The sequence below is a fragment of the Abramis brama genome (genome assembly GCF_963993115.1).
Source record: "Abramis brama genome assembly, chromosome: 4".
Taxonomy (NCBI): domain Eukaryota; kingdom Metazoa; phylum Chordata; class Actinopteri; order Cypriniformes; family Leuciscidae; genus Abramis; species Abramis brama.
In genome coordinates this window covers 57,299,275-57,315,625 of record NC_139966.1, presented here as the reverse complement: position 1 = coordinate 57,315,625, position 16,351 = coordinate 57,299,275, and the positions used below count along the sequence as shown (strand labels likewise).

Below are 16,351 nucleotides of genomic sequence, written 5' to 3'. Positions count from 1 at the left end.
TGATGAGTAGTGTGTGTTTACAAAGTCACATTGCCCATTACTAACACAAAAGAAAACCTTTTCCGTTTTAAGTACATCGCTGTCGTGTAAACCGTAAATTACTGAAATGAATGAAAACCGATTCAAGATATTAATAAAAACTATAATAGTATCTCAATAATAAGCTAATAAAATAACTGATTCTAATGTGTCTTGGAATAGAAAACAATGTTATTTAGGTATTATGGCACAAATAACAACTTTATTAAACATTTAATTATTAGACAATTTTGTACAAAACAGAAATAATACACAGCTATCACTTAAAAACAGTTTCAACATGTAAAGTCTTCAATGCACGTATTAAATGCTGTAGAAAAATAAGATGATTCAGTTTGCTTCTGTGAGAGACACAAAGATCACATGAAGAAACCCTGAGAGGATACCAGAAATTAATGACTAGGCTCACATGCCACTGTATTGCATAATTACCCATCATTACAGAGTCTGTTAGAGAGAGAAAACGTTGAACTTGGGTTCGTGTCTCCATAAGAGTTACATATTCAGTTATAAAGCCATATTCAGAGTACATACTCCTCAATATTCCTCTTACACTGCATTTAAAATCCTAATTTTCGAGTGCAGCACTCACAATCCCACAGGAACTCGGTCTAAAGAAGCTCATTATATCCATCATCAGCTCCAGCGAGGATCCGCAGGGACTTAAGACACAGAAAACACACACAAACACCAGTGGTTACTATTGAAAACCTGTTCATTCCGTCGGGAATCGCAGCGTTTTATACATTCATTTTAGTGGTGAACATGAAAAACTAATTGCATGTCTTTAAAAACCCTTACTCGTTCGGACAGGCACATCGTGCTGAGACCCTATGCTAAGTAGACGCAATAAAAAATATTCTAAAAGATCTCCACTGGACAGGACTGAAGATGTGCACCAAGTTGAATGTTTCCTCTAAGCTGCTAAAATGCATCTAAAATCAGGCTGTGGGCAGCTGCTGTATATAGTAGAGGTTATAGCTAAACATGACTAAACCTGGTCAGAGAACAGCAACGGGATCAAACACACAATTAGTGCTTTGTGTGTGAGTTTCTCCACATTGTCAGAGTCGTCAGGCTCTTAAAATCGAGCGCAATCCTAAGTTAACGGTTCTCCACGAGTTTGAGCAACTGGAAGGATCAACAGTCAAAGGTCAAGGGTTAAAGCAGGAGAGGTGTGGTTTCGCCGGCCGGTTCTGAGCGCCGCGTGAGTTGCCGAATACGCTCGAGGACTCGAGTGGATAAAGACGGCTTGTGGTGGCTGGGGTCCAGAACGTTGGTTTTCCGGCGCTCTCGTTCCTGCTTCCACATCAAGTACGGGCTCGGCGGGAAAAACGCCCGCGACTTCTCCCGATAAAGCTGAACCACGATTCCCGAAACCCCCAGAACGACCCACACGGTGATCAGGATGAAATCTGGAGAAACATCAATTCAAATTCACGTTTATTTGTAAAGCGCTTTTCACAATACACATCGTTTCAAAGCAGCTTTACAGAAAGTGCATGAGTCTATATTATAATTTACAGTGATCTGTTATCAGAGGAAACTGTCTAAGTTATGTTTTCCAGAAATGTAGATGTACAAAATCACAGTTAGCTAAAAATGTATTATTTTTTACAATGTAATAATAAGGCCGAAACAATAAGCTCACATGTTGGTTAACAAACGATTATGAAAATTGTAGCATTGGTAGAATATCAGACAAACTTCTTTAGTGGGAAACGGAAACTACAGCACATACATTTTGGCATTCCCATTTGCCCCAATAGCTCGGGCCCTGTGAAATCAGTTCAATTTATTTCCAAATTCCATTTTATTATTTTTTTCAAATTCTGTTTTTTCTTTTTTAATTTGGATTCCGTTTTTGTTTTAATTTAATTCTGGATTCCGTTTAAGACCCTAAAAAATAATTGTTTTCATGAATTAAATTAATTAGACATGTTTTTTGATTATTAAATCATATATGAAATAAAAAATTCTTCTCTCAAATTCCATTTTTGAGTTTTCTGGATTCAATTTTAATGGTTTAATTCAATTTTAATAATCAAAAAATATGTGTAATTAATTTAATTCATGAAAATAATTCAAAAAAAATTTCGGTAACACTTTACAATAAGGTTCATTAGTTAAAGCTCCAGTATGTAACTTTTGTATGTGACCACAAGAGGGCGCAGTTTCCAACAATAACAAAGGCGAAGCTTGATGACGCTATGAAGGAGGTGACGATGGGAGATGTCGTTTTTAATGCGTTTTCACCATAGTAATGTATCTAAATAGAATTAATGAATCATGATCACGGGTGAGGTAATTTATTCGTTTTTGTATTACCTGTATGTCTGATCGTATTATTTTATGTCATCATAATTAATGAACTGCAAGGAACGTGAAATGTTATGCTATATTATCCCGTTACAACACAGCTATTTGTCAAATGATTTGTTTGGTTTATGTTGTGCAGTTTTACGTTTTTATGGTTAATGCCGTGTTGTTTAACGTGTTCAAACCAATATCTAAAAGTAAATTTGAACGAACATTTGCAAGTAATGACTAAATATATTTTTTTAACAACATATCCGATTGTATTTAATTGTACTGCCATAATCTCGGTCACCACACGTGATAAAAAGCCTTACCGAAGTACAAAGAGCAATATAACTTTGTTTATAAGTGCTATTATTGACAGTTGCATGTCTTACCTGTCTATCAATACACTCGCGAGAGCAGAGTCTCTGTCAAGTCCAAGATAGTCGCGCAGCTCTCTCCATCTCGAAAACGCCTGGCCGATATTTATCCGGGTTTTATTCCTCCGTTTGTCACACAGTCCGTGACTCCGCGTGTATCCGAATATGGACGCTTTCGTTTTGTTGGCACTTCAATACTCGCCAAAGAGTAATCGTGATCCATAACAGCTATAACCATACAGTCTATGGCTATAACGCTTTAACCACCACTTCCGCATTTGACCATGTGATATTCCAGTGTGGTGGGTCATATTTTTTATTTTATTCTTTTTTTATTCTTTGTCAGACGTCTTTATTGTTTATTGTGATAAGAAAAAAAACTCAAAGTTGTTGTAAAAAAAAAAAAAAAAAAAAAATCCGGTGTGGTGGAATATCCTATCACATGGTCCACACGGAAAAAAAGGATAGAGCGGACATTGCGTCACTGAGGCGCGACATTTCTTTTCCGGGACGGCCAGTTATTTAAAATCGGAATTTCTCTGAAATAAAAAATCTTTGGAGACTTTTGAGATATTGTAAGTACACAACTGGAGGAAATATATCACACTGTGCAAGTTATTTTCGGAAATTTTATTACAAAATTCCTACATATTGGAGCTTTAACTACATTAGTTAACATTAACTAATAATGAACTGCACTTATACAGCATTTGTTCATCTTTGTTAATGTTAATTTCAACATTTACTAATACTTTATTAAAATCTTGTTAACATTAGGTAATGCACTGTGAACTAACATGAACAAACAATGGACAGCTTTATTTTCATTAACTAACATTAACAAAGATTAACAAAAACAGTAGTAAATGTATTGCTCATTGTTAGTTCATGTTAGTTAATACATTTACTAATGTTTAATAAAGGAACCTTATTGTAAAGTGTTACCATTTTTTCTTAATTTCTAAGAAATGTTTTCACTCCCTTAGCTGGTGTGTCACAAACACTCACACAGCAGTGTTAACCAGTTAAAGGTCCCATATTGTACGCCTTTCTGAAGTTTTATTTTAGGTTTTGATGTCCTTAAGAATATATATTTGCAGTATAAGTACCAAAAACCATCTCAATATATTTTTACAGCTCCTTTCTCAGGAGCTCTGCCAAGAACAGGTCGATTTTGGCCTGTCTACTTAATATTCATGAGCCTCTCTTCTGATTGGCCTGTTGTTTTCTGAGTGACCCACCATTGGTGGGGGTGGAGACTGAAGGCGGTGACTGAGTAGTTCTGATATCACATTTATTTATTTATTGCATTTGTCTGTGGATTGACTGTTTTGAAACTTATATGGTAGTTTCATCGCCCCTAGACCTCTGCTATCATGAAAAAAGCCAGGAGATTTCAGTTTTGACAATATAGGACCTTTAAGGTAAAAAGTATAGTGTTATAAATGTACATTAAATTTAAAATGACATCCATCAATATGTTTGAGTGACGTACCGATATCCTGCAGCGGGACCGAGATAAACGCTCGGCTGAAGTTGTCGTTGAGGAAGCGTTTCAGGACGTCCAGCGTGATGTAGGACAGACTGGTGTAGGTGTAGGCATTGACGGACAGGACCACCGCATATGCACCAACCACTCCACATGTAGCGATATTGCCCTAAAACACACAGATAAACGTGTGCGCATGTTGTTTAGATGTGAACTCTTAAATATCATAAATATACACTACTGGTCAAAGGTCTGGAATAATTACGATTTTCCAATGTTTTTTTTAAAACATCTCTTCTGCTCACCAAGGCTGCATTTATTTGATCAAAAAAATTGTGAAATATTATTACAGTTTAAAATATCTGTTGTCTATGGGAATATATAGTAAAGTGTAATTTATTCCTGTGATTTTCAGCATCATTACTCCAGTCTTCAGTGTCACATGATCTTTCAGAAATCATTCTAATATGATGATCTGGTGATCAAGTATCATTTATTATTCGAATAGAAAACAGTTACTTTAAATTGTAATAATATTTCACAATTTTTACTGTATTTCTGATCAAATAAATGAGGGTGAGTACAGAAAACTTATTTTAAAAACAAAAATCTCACCTCTCTGGGCCACCTGATGAAGAACAAGGGAACAACCACCATTATGCAAGCAAACACCACCCAGAACACAACATCGTTGTGGAATACAGGAAGATCACCTGGAGAGAGAGAAAATTAAAGGGATTAAAGGGATCCTTCACCGATTAGCATTAAGCTTTGTATCAGTGGAAACCCGGTAGTATTTTCGAGTGGCCGTGCTTCCCTCCCTCATGTCCCCCTGAGACGAGAGATTTCTGGAAAAAAACCTCAGATGACGCAAAAATCGTCATTTAGCTCATCAGAGGCTTTTCTGTCCAGAGGCGAGAGACTCCAGCCAGTAGGAGGAGCTCGTCCCGCATGTGTTCAGCCCGCCCATAGGGGGATCTCACCATAAAACACCATCTTATCAGTTTCGAGTCGACTAGTAGCCTAGCTGTATCATTTCTCCAGATACTGCCCTCTGTAACCGGGAGGCGTGGCTTGGGAGTGGCCTTGTAGGGCAGCGAAGCAAGTGCATTCTGGGAGTTGTAGTCTTTCATCCACATGAGCCAAAAATACATTTTCTGGCTTTTCTCAGTCTAGAAGGCACCAACTTCTAAAATAACTTCACATTTCTACTACATAAATGACCCAATTTAAATACACATTCATCTTTCCAGCGGTGAAATATCCCTTTAAGCAACTAATCGGTAAAGTAAAAGTTAATAAACAACTAATAATGAACATTATTGGCAACAAATGACGCTGCTGCAGGAGAAGCGCACGGCATTAGTTATCCTAAACATGAGACAATCTTTCATTTTTAAGGCGGCATGGAATTTAATCACCCCATCTTTTTATCTAAATGAATGTTATAGATCATACGGCAAACAACTCATCCAAGCTTAAGAAGAAAATATCTGTCGCTACTTGCGTTTCATTGCAGTGTTTCCCTTTCATCGCATTAAGCGTGGCTTGCCCTGTCAGGTGCTTTGACAGATCTACAGATTTCCCCACAGCATAACCTACATTTTTTGGTTTTTCTGCATTTTGTTGTGCTATCATGCTTTTTTTGGACATTAAATGTATGTTTAAAGTGGTAGCAGTGGTAGTTTATTACCATTAACATTTCTGTTAAATTAAATAAAGCTATAAAAGTATAAATAGTTGAAAAACTTAAACTAAATGAAAATTAGACATGTTGCCTGAGCAATAAACTGAAAAAAGAAGCACTACATTTTTTAACTGGAAATAAATAAAAACTAAAACTGAAATAAAAATAAATCCTAAATAGAAATAGAATAAATATATAAAAAACTATTAAAATGACAAAAGCACATAATGAAATTACAATTTTTTTTTACTAAAATTAACATGAAAACAAAAAATGTAAAAATAAAAGCTCATTCAAAATATTAATAAAACTAAAATAACTGAATAACTAGGACTGTTTTAATGAGGTATAAATATAATGTAATTACTATATCCAGATAACTGAATGTACATGTTTAATCTGTGATTTTTTAAAACTGTTTTATGGTGGGAAAGTTTTAGAATGTAATGTTTATATTTTAACCCCTTTTGCATATAATGTATAACATATAGCCTATAGATACATTCCTCAGTTTGAAGACTGTTGGGAGGATGTAATAACTTTTTATTTTTTAAATGCTGAATATAAAATTAAGCTTTTTAAATCTGATTAACCAAAGACAGATAATAATCAAAATAATTGTTGCAGTCCTGAATTTTACCATCAATGAATGAATGAATGAATTTATTTTGAGCAATATAATGACACATAACAAAGGCAATCAAGAAGCATTTTGATTCAATCTATACAACAAGATGAATTCACCTTACTTTAACAACATAAACAATCAAGACTATAAAGAGATTGTTCTGAATAGAAGATTAAACAACTGATATGATTTCTTACCGAGTGGAGTGAAAAAGGCAATAGAGGAGATGAGAAATCCAAGTATGAGTCCGACCACCAACACACAGGCCATGACCGAACCAAACCGCCACCAGCTCATCACCAGGGCCACGCCCCCGACCACGCCCATCAGCGCTGTCAGAGCCAATCGCACTGGGGAGAGACGTTCAGGGTCAAACAAGCCGTTTAAAGGGATAGTTCACGAATACAATCGGAGTTACATTAAAAAAGGTCCTGGCTCTTCCAAGCTTAATAATGGGAGTGAATGGGTATATATGCGTGAGTATATATATAATATATAACTCTATTGTCATATACACCTAGGATGGCTTCAGGGTGAGTAAATCATGGGCTAATTTTCATTTTTGGGTGAACTATCCCTTTAAGCCAAGACGCTACAGGTGAACAGGGTAGAATTTTAACTAATAGATATAACCATACTTTCACAGTACATTGAGATGATAGTTTTGTATATTTAAATATGCAAATCTGCATACATTTCCATAATAGAAATCTGAACATTGGATAAAGCCTAGTTCAGAATTATTGTATCATTGTACTGACATATTAGAGTGATTTTGTATCTCTTTTTAACCATCCATGGATCAGAAAATACTAGAAAAAAAAACTATTCATAAAGAATAAAATTAGGTGAATGTCTTATGAACAAAACCCTAAAAAACCTTCAGATTATAGATAACGTTTGGTGTGTGTGCGTAATAAAGCTGCTGAAGTGGAGCGTTCTTACTCATAACTTGTGGCCTTTAAAGAGATGCATTGATAAAATTAATATATAGACGCAAATAGATAACACTTAAATGTTTCCCTCCACTAGTCTGAAAGAAGACGTGCTATGGTAGAAAACTATACATTAAAAAAATAAAACCTGTATTGTCTTATCTTTAAAAAGTGTTTTAAGAACAAACTTGAGCTAATTAAAATGATTTGATTACTCAGAAAGCAACTAAGGACTCAACTTACAACTATCTCAGAGAATCAAAACTCATTTAAAAACATGTTCTTCCTCATTTCAGCAACGCCTGTCCTGCAAACACACACACACACACACACACACATCCTTCACATGCATCGCATTTGATAGAGACGGACTGGTTTCACAGCTCCAGCTGAAATCCACGGCACATGACTGATCTTCAGAGAGTTACGCCAGAACTATAACCTCAGTCCTCTGCGACGGGAGCTTGTGACGCGCAATGACATTCACTGCAGGCCGAACCAGTTTGTGTAGGCAGCTTCAGATATATTAAACTCAAAAACCTCTGGAAAAACTCAACTTCTGTGTCCAGAAACTATTTATAGATATGTAGACGACATCAGTTGAGCACAAATCATCCAGAATGACACGAAACTCTGAATATGAGCTAAAATACATTCAGATCTAAGAGATGATCAGAAAGCTAATGCTAAATGTTCAGGCAGACACTAGCAGTTTTGATCTAACTCTACAGTGATCCAGTGTGTGTGTGTGTGTGAAGACTCACTGTCGTATTCCAGCGTTGTGGTTCTGGTGATCAGGATGAAGAAGAGAAATGCTATAAACCCGAAGCCCATGCAGAACAGCTCTGAGAAAACATGGGACATTTTTACAGGTGACATCAGGTGTGTTTATACATGTGCTAACTGTCATTAATCTCAATCAGTTTATTTTGGCATCATTGAGATACGGTTACAGTTTTCATTAATATTTTGAATTGAGTTTTTATTGATATGTTTTTAATTTTCATCGTAATTTTGTTGTTTTGGTAATTTTGTCGTTTAAAAAAAAAATATGTCTATATTATTTTTTATTTATTTTATCTTTATTTCACAACATGCGGACAAAAGTATATATATACATGTATATATATACCGTATATATGTATATATATATATATATATATATATATATATATATATATATATATATGTATATCGTGACCACAATTTAATAATTCGTTCGCTTGTTTTACTAAATCATGTGCACAGTATAACAATTTGTTCCCTCGATTACATTTAACTAAAACAAGGGAAAATAATTATTACAACATGGGCGTGATTTAGTAAAACAAGGGACCGAATTATTATATTGTGCGCATGATTTAGTAAAATGTGCAGACGTATTAATAAGTTAGAATTGTTAATTTGTGATAAATTCAGTACAGCATTTTAATACGTTTTTGTTTTAAAACCCATTAACTGTCGATGCCCTTTTGAGCAGAGAAGTAAAAATACACAATCCAAACTTAAATGGCTGTAATTCATTAAGACGTAAGGTTGGACTCTTTTTAAAGAAGGCACATTATTGCAGAAGTGAAAGCACTTCAAAAAATGAAAGTTTAAAAAAACTTTTTTTGCTTTTCTATATATTTTAAATATATATATTTTATATCCAAGCTAAATGAAGCTTATCTGGTATATCCTATTGGTATAAGAGTCATGTTAACAGATTAACCTGTAACAAAGCACTAAAAGTTACATAAAAGTCTTAAAGAAACAGAAGTAAAAACCAGCCATTTATTTCTAATGGAGAGAGTGTTGAAATGGTAATAAAACACTGAATGGACTGTTTGTTGTGCAAGATGCCTTGACTAACATTTCAAATGGAGAAATGTGACCGTGGACCACAAAACCAGTCACATGGGTATATTTTTTGAAATTGAGATTTATACATCATCTGAAACCTGAATATATAAGATTTCCATTGATGTATGGTTTGTTAGGATAGGACAATATTTGGACGATATATATATATATATGTTCCAAAAAAATGAAAACATTGAGAAAATCTCCTTTAAAGTTGTCCATTTATGTTCACAATTGTGCTGCATTCACTCACAGAAAGAAATGTTTTATATATTTACGGTAGGAAATTTACAAAATATCTTCATGGAACATGATCTTTGCTTAATATCCTAATGATTTTTGGCATAAAAGAAAAATCGATAATTTTGACCCATATAATGTATTGTTGGCTATTGCTACAAATATACCCGTGCGACATGTGACTGGTTTTGTGATCCAGGGTCATAAATGATGCATTAATGACCCCTTTAAAAACATGCTATCCATCAGTGTTCAGTAACTATACTATATATTAGTAACTATAATATCTGCGTCAAACTTTGACTCTTCAAATCTGTGGCAAAGACTTTCCCAGACCTAAAATACTTGGGGTCTCTCTAGTAGCCTAGATCAACAGATATTAATAGCAGTAACATGGTGTGTTTCTAAATAAATAAAGAAAAACATCACTTACCACATTTGAAGAAGCGATGGCCCACAAAACACACACACAGCCCAGCCAAACCGATCAAAGTGAAAAACACTTTAGTGGAAACTCTTCCTGTCAAAATGAGAGAGAAAGCAGATTTAAGTTCTTCTCTCTTTCAATATAATGCCATATAATTCTATCACAACGATATGAAATCGTCAATCAATCACCTTTTTTGTAGCACATTTAAAAACAACTGAGTCAAAGAGCCTCACAATAAAAGCAATACATGCAATAACTTTCTAAACACGCATTCTCAAACGTTCAATATATAAAAACAATTATATATTAAATTTAATATATATATTAAACAATAAATTAATAAAAAAACATTTAAATACCCAGTCAAACCATAAACCTGTCACAGAAACTATTAAAGAACAATGTTTTCACGTATGATGTAGCTGAAGGAGCTGACCTCACATATTAAAGTCCCCCTGTGGTGAAAATCAAGTTTTTAATGTCTATGTGGTGTTTTTAATCTGCTTTAAGACAAACCATGTGTAAATTCATAAGTCGACAGCATTGCTGAGTATTTTCTCCTTAAAACTGCAGTGAACCAAAGACAGTCTCAAAAACACGCTTTGAAATCGCTGGTGTTTCTGACGTCACAAACTACCTTGTAACCAATCAGATCAACGTGTGATCGTCAACCAGTGGATCTCTGAGCTGAGTGAGTGAGTGGAGGCGGGGCTCATTTGCATATTCATAGAACCACGTATACTTAATGAGGCAAGGGTGTCGAGTTACATTCAAGCTATTTTAAGGCATGAAGAATTTTTTTTCCAAGGAAAAAACATTTAAATATGCAATTTTGGTGATCAAAGATGAGTTTTAAGTGATAAAATGATTGACTACAGGGGGACTTAATTCTTAATTTATGAATAAAATCACGCAGCACAAATCTACAGTGAATCTCTGCAGGGATTCGTTCGTCTTCTAACCTAGATCGCTGCATCCGTCCAGCGAGGAGTTGAAGCTGCAGGCGTAGGTGTGAACGGGGATGTAGGACGCCGAAGTGTTCAGCACTGGGTCTCTCACAATAACAGAGAAAATCACACCCTGACCCGGCAAAGAGTTGAAGGAGAACTGCGTCCGGTCGCGAGAGGATAGAGTCACCACCTGAAACAGTAGAATAAACTAATCAATAACACTTCATTAGTTAATGCATTAACTAATATGAACTAATAATGAGTGAATACATGTTACAGCCGTTATTAAACTTTACTTAATAAAAATATTCACATTCATGTTAGTTCACAGTGCATTAACTAATGTTAACAGATGCAAATCTTTGATCTTTAAAATGTATTATGTTGAGATAAACATTACCTAACTATTGTTGTTTGATAGTTCATGCTAACAAATAAAACCTTAATGTAAAGTTACAACTAAATAAATAAAATAAATGATAAACTAAGGATGTTTTCAGACCTGTAGATCATTAGCTTTGTTCCAAAAAATGGACTTAAATTGTTACAATTTTGCATTTTGAAAGAAGTCTCTTCTGCTCACCTAGCCTGCATTTATTTGATCAAAAATACTGTAAAAACAGTGAAATATTACAATTTAAAATAGCAGTTTTCTATGTGAACATATTGTAAAATGTACTTTATTCCTTTTATCAAAGCTGAATTTTCAGTATTATTACTCCAGTCTTCAGTGTCACATGATCCTTCAGGAATCATTCTGATATGATTATTTGATGCTCAAGAAGTATTTATGATTATCATCAATGTTGAAACAGTTAACGAGTGTGACTGGCATGTTCATATTTGAATAAACAAACAAAACTAAGGGAACAAACGCACTAAGACAACATAACAGAAAGTTGTGAGTAAGAACAGAGAGAGATTTCACACACTTTTCTGCTGTTGTCCTGCAGGTTCTGCACATTGGCCACTCTCTCCATCCCGCTGATCAGACTCTGCTCCGACAGGTCGCCTTCCGGGAGGAAATACTGATAAACCTCATAAACCAGACGCCAGCGAGTACTCGAGCCCGTGCCCACATCACACGCTGGAGGAATCTGCCCTCTGGAAAAAACATGATTTAGATATTTTTTTAATAGAATATTGCAGCATTTATTATAAATGATTTATCTGTGCACATCTTTTTTATTTAACTCATGTGCCTCGTAATCAGAATAACTTCTCCCTCTTGCAGCGAAGGCATGCATGACGAGGGCGGGGCTCAACCTGTCACTCACATGAGATCAGCCAATAGCAAACCACAGCAATTCCCCACAGACAAAATCAAGCCCCGCCCACATTTGTTCTTCTTCCAGAGGCCGTTTCACTCGGATATACGGCACAATAGGGAAGAAAAGACTAGTGCAACTTCAGTTTCTTGCTGACTTTAACAGAGGTGTTTGTGTTGCACATCACAGAAGACGATGATTTTATCATCCATTGATTTTAATTATAGGAGAAAGCTGGTTAATTTTTAGCTTTTTCTGCGCTATTAAATTCTTCTGGCTTTTGACTTTTCTAAGTTCTCTCACATTATAGTACATCAATGACTCATCGGTCTCTAATTATTAATGAGACTTTCGCATCCTTATCCAATGAGAAGACGCTTCTCTTTAATTATTTACAGGCAAAATGTGTTGCTTTTCATGTGATAGAGGCTTAAAACTGTGATATCAAGTACAGTAGAGGCAATCATGGATCGCAAGTTGTACGTTCCTGTGTGGTATTTACTTTCTCCCTTTTTTTAATTTTTTTTTTAGCATATTTCAACTAACTGGTACTGAAACAGAGGGTTTCATGACCCTTTATAATGCCCTGATAAGTTCACAACTTCATTCGATTTCTCTCACCTTTCATATCCGATGTTAGCAGGTGCAAAGGTAATCGTGGTCTCAAACAAGTTGTATAGCAGGTAGATGTTTGGATCAATATCCAGTGCAAATTCCTGATTACACGCTCCTGGAACGGGATCTGCACACAAGACATTGCACATACACACTGAATATTCTCTGTTCCAGTCAATAATAGTCTGTTAATGAGAGTGTTTGTGTTGGTAAAGTGTTAGTTCTCTAACCAGTGCTGGTGTATGGCAGGATCACACCGATTCCTGCTGCGCCGCTCCCGTCAGGTGTCTTCAGGAACCAGGAGAGAGTGGTCTGGCTCGGGATCAGGGTGGACAACAGTCCAGCATCCACTGCTGTGACCGAAAAACCATAAAGAGGGACCTGACACAAACACACACATATATATATAAATATGCACTGTATATATGGGTTCTGAACAGTGTTGAATGTTGACTTTAACTACGTGTCTGAACTTGTGTTCAGTGCATTACATCTGCGTGACTGCTGACATTACGAATAGAATGTGTGTGAGTGTGTATGTGTGAGTGTGTGTGTGTGTGAGTGTGTTTGTGTGTGTGTGTGTGTGTGTGTGAGTTGAGATCAGAGCTTGTGATTAAACTCTCACATGATGTCTTGCTCACTCAACCCCCCTGCAACTGGGTCAGGGGTGTATGTGTGTGTGTGTGTGTGTGTATTTCTTACTCGTGCTGTGTGTGTGTGTGTGTGTGATAACTTACCTGTGAGTATGAGAGTGTAACATTGCTGTGTTGTGTGTGAAACTGCAGTGTTATGAAGGAAACGTCAGCAGGAATCCGGGAAACGACAGCTTGAACCGTCCCGTTCACTGGGACACTCACATTCTGGAAGGTTCCCAAAGAAAACACCACGCGGTCTGCAGAACACATACAAGAACATGATTGCATCTGTATCCGATCAAATGCGCATAACTATAGAATTAATTCTTGATGCGCACGTGAGCGCCATCAGCGTTTCTCACAGGTTCACGTTTAAAGTCTGTCTAGAGAGAACCATGTCGTCTTAGCGGCCTTTAATTTAATAACTAATGATCCTTGCGACGGAAGTGAATCAATCAAAACTAACTTTAGCTGGAAAATATCTTTATTCAAGAACCGCTATAAAGCCAAAACAATCTCTGTTACCTTAAATTATCCGTTTGTTACTGTAAAGCCGCTTTGAAACATTCTACATTGTTAAAAGCGCTATATAAATGAAGATGACTTGACACATTTTTCCAAAAAAAATTCTAACCACAAAAAACTCTGATTTTTTAATGCTAAATCCTTTTACATATTATATACTTAAATATTTAATAAATAATTATTTATTCATATATATATATATATATATATATATATATATATATGCTTTTTTTTATCATATCATATGTACAGTTACTTAATTATAAAAAAAAATCTAAATTCATTTCACCTCTATTAATTTCTCTGTGCAAGAAGTCAAAAAAAAAAAAAAAAAAAATCATCCCTGTAAAGACTTTCACTTTTTCCTATAGTTCATATTGCATAAAGTATTAGAATGTTATCTATAAAAAAAATGATACACCAATATAGCTTAGTTTTATAACATTATATATAAATAAAACAGGATGTTTTTGCCCTCAATATACAGAGTTCTTGCCCATTTCAGACAGAGGAGAGACACGCCACTGAACGCTTCAAAAGAGGAAGTGGCTTTTGACAGTTTATGTGATTTGGTGTAGAAAGAAGGGTCAGGGTTGCTCTGACTTCCTGCCTGACTGTGAAATCCTACCCGATATAATCAAGTCATCTGATTTCACAATGATTCACACCTGCGGTACGTCAAAACACAGAAACCCTGAAACCAAACTAGAAAGATGCTGCCTTTACAGGATGTTGGAAGCCGCTAAACATGTTCATGTTTTCCTCTAAAACATCATTTAAAAATGTTTAACTAACAGTTTTAATGTCCGCAAAGTCTTTGTTTTGAGGTCTGCGGAGATCTTGAAGACGGAAATCACTTCACTGCTCTGGAAGAATCTCTCTTTCTCTTTTAGGAATGTGGAAATAGTTTCTAAATTGCATCTCATAGATTCTTGCTCTGCTTCATTGTTGTCGGTGCATCGTGAGCAGGAATGAAGTTTATTAAAAGAAAGAAACTGAAAGAAAATGCAACACTGCTATAGTCTTTCGGTATAATTCTATAAATGTCTTTTTGCTGTGAAATCTTTCATGATTTTTACCAAGTAAACGTGAGAACAACTTTTATATTGTTTGTAATATTTCAACTGGACTGAAGCAACTTAGCTTTACTTCATTATCCATACATCATTTATTAGAAAAATCTGTGTCTCAAATTTGATAATCAAGATTTGTTTGTTCATCTCTCAATTATCATTGTATTGCATTGCATTATATGTTTATAATAAGACGTATTATTGGCAGATATATGACGACTGATATTTATATGCATTTTATGAGTAGTCTGCTATGTTACTGTTATAAAAACCTCAAGATTTATTCCTGAATTTCATCTAACCTTCCCGCCATATAAATATCAGCATCTGCACCAATTTTCATATTTTTTGCTCAGTTTGGGCCTCTGAATAATATGTTTTTACCTCCTACATCTTCTCACTAATTCATAATATGATATATAAAAGCCTGATGCATGTAACAGAAACATAAAACACATATGCAAACTTTTTTATATATATTCTGCTTACATTTTCTATAAATATTCCAGATTTTTCTGCCTATTATTGCATATGTCATACTGCTGCATGCACCACTTGCCAAATTTTCTGTATATTGTAATCATTATGTTCACAATAATGTAATAATTCCTTCAATGAGTTCATTGTTTCTGCCTAAAACTAATACATGCGTGATTTGTAATATCTTAGACCAGTACATTTCTGAAATATGGACATTACTTGATTACAGATTAGACATGCATTTTAGGTAAAGCAACTTTGAAACGATATACAAATAAATGTGAATTGAATTGAACATGTACACTTGGTCTTACTTACTGGGGTTTAGTGAGCTCTCAAAACCTCACGTACATTAGTTTAGTCCAGTTCATAAATAATACAGGTGTGAGAGACCTCAGAAAACATAATAACAGCCTAGAAAAACTAGCTTTTGTAGCATTATAAGGTGAATTCAAGGGGAAGATCAGCATTAAGTTGGTAAATAATGCCTCATAATCCAACCAAATGTCATCTGTTAAATGTACGCGTTTGTATCTGTGATTATGATAAAGATGTTTAATGTTTGTTTACTCACTCTGATCCTGCGCGCGCACAGAACTGACCCACGACAAGACGAGCAAAACCAAACATTCTCTCTTCAGTGGCATTTTCACGGATCAGTCCAGTCCAGTCCATAAACACGCTTTAGCAGCGATCAGATGAGCGACTCATGTTGAAGCTTCACATTTATCCTCCGGAAGTGTCACTCGCTCCTGTACTGCGGTACAATGCAACAACTTATGAGAGAAACGAGCGTTTCGCCTGCTGTAGTGCGCACTGCGCAGGCGCGAC

At 35.4% G+C, this 16,351-nt stretch overlaps 1 protein-coding gene across 1 annotated transcript; it reads right to left on the bottom strand.

The window, feature by feature from the left end:
- Positions 1–221: 221 nt before the first annotated feature.
- Positions 222–16,346, bottom strand: tm7sf3 (transmembrane 7 superfamily member 3). Its single transcript, XM_084112501.1, has 12 exons — positions 16,095–16,346; positions 13,545–13,699; positions 13,038–13,188; positions 12,814–12,934; positions 11,857–12,028; positions 10,937–11,114; positions 9,978–10,064; positions 8,224–8,304; positions 6,722–6,874; positions 4,825–4,922; positions 4,216–4,378; positions 222–1,454 (listed from the first exon to the last, which is right to left on the bottom strand). Exons 1-12 carry the CDS (start codon positions 16,165–16,167, stop codon positions 1,201–1,203), a joined length of 1,686 nt encoding a protein of 561 aa, XP_083968627.1. The 5' UTR covers positions 16,168–16,346; the 3' UTR covers positions 222–1,200.
- Positions 16,347–16,351: the final 5 nt, after the last annotated feature.

Excerpts from the sequence above, each read along its gene's own strand:
- tm7sf3 (XM_084112501.1), bottom strand. The coding sequence starts at position 16,167 with ATGCCACTGAAGAGAGAATGTTTGGTTTTGCTCGTCTTGTCGTGGGTC. Across the intron at positions 12,029-12,813 it reads GCTAACATCGGATATGAAAG|AGGGCAGATTCCTCCAGCGT; the intron begins GTGAGAGAAATC and ends TGTTTTTTCCAG. Across the intron at positions 6,875-8,223 it reads CACAACGCTGGAATACGACA|TGCGATTGGCTCTGACAGCG; the intron begins GTGAGTCTTCAC and ends GTCTCTCCCCAG.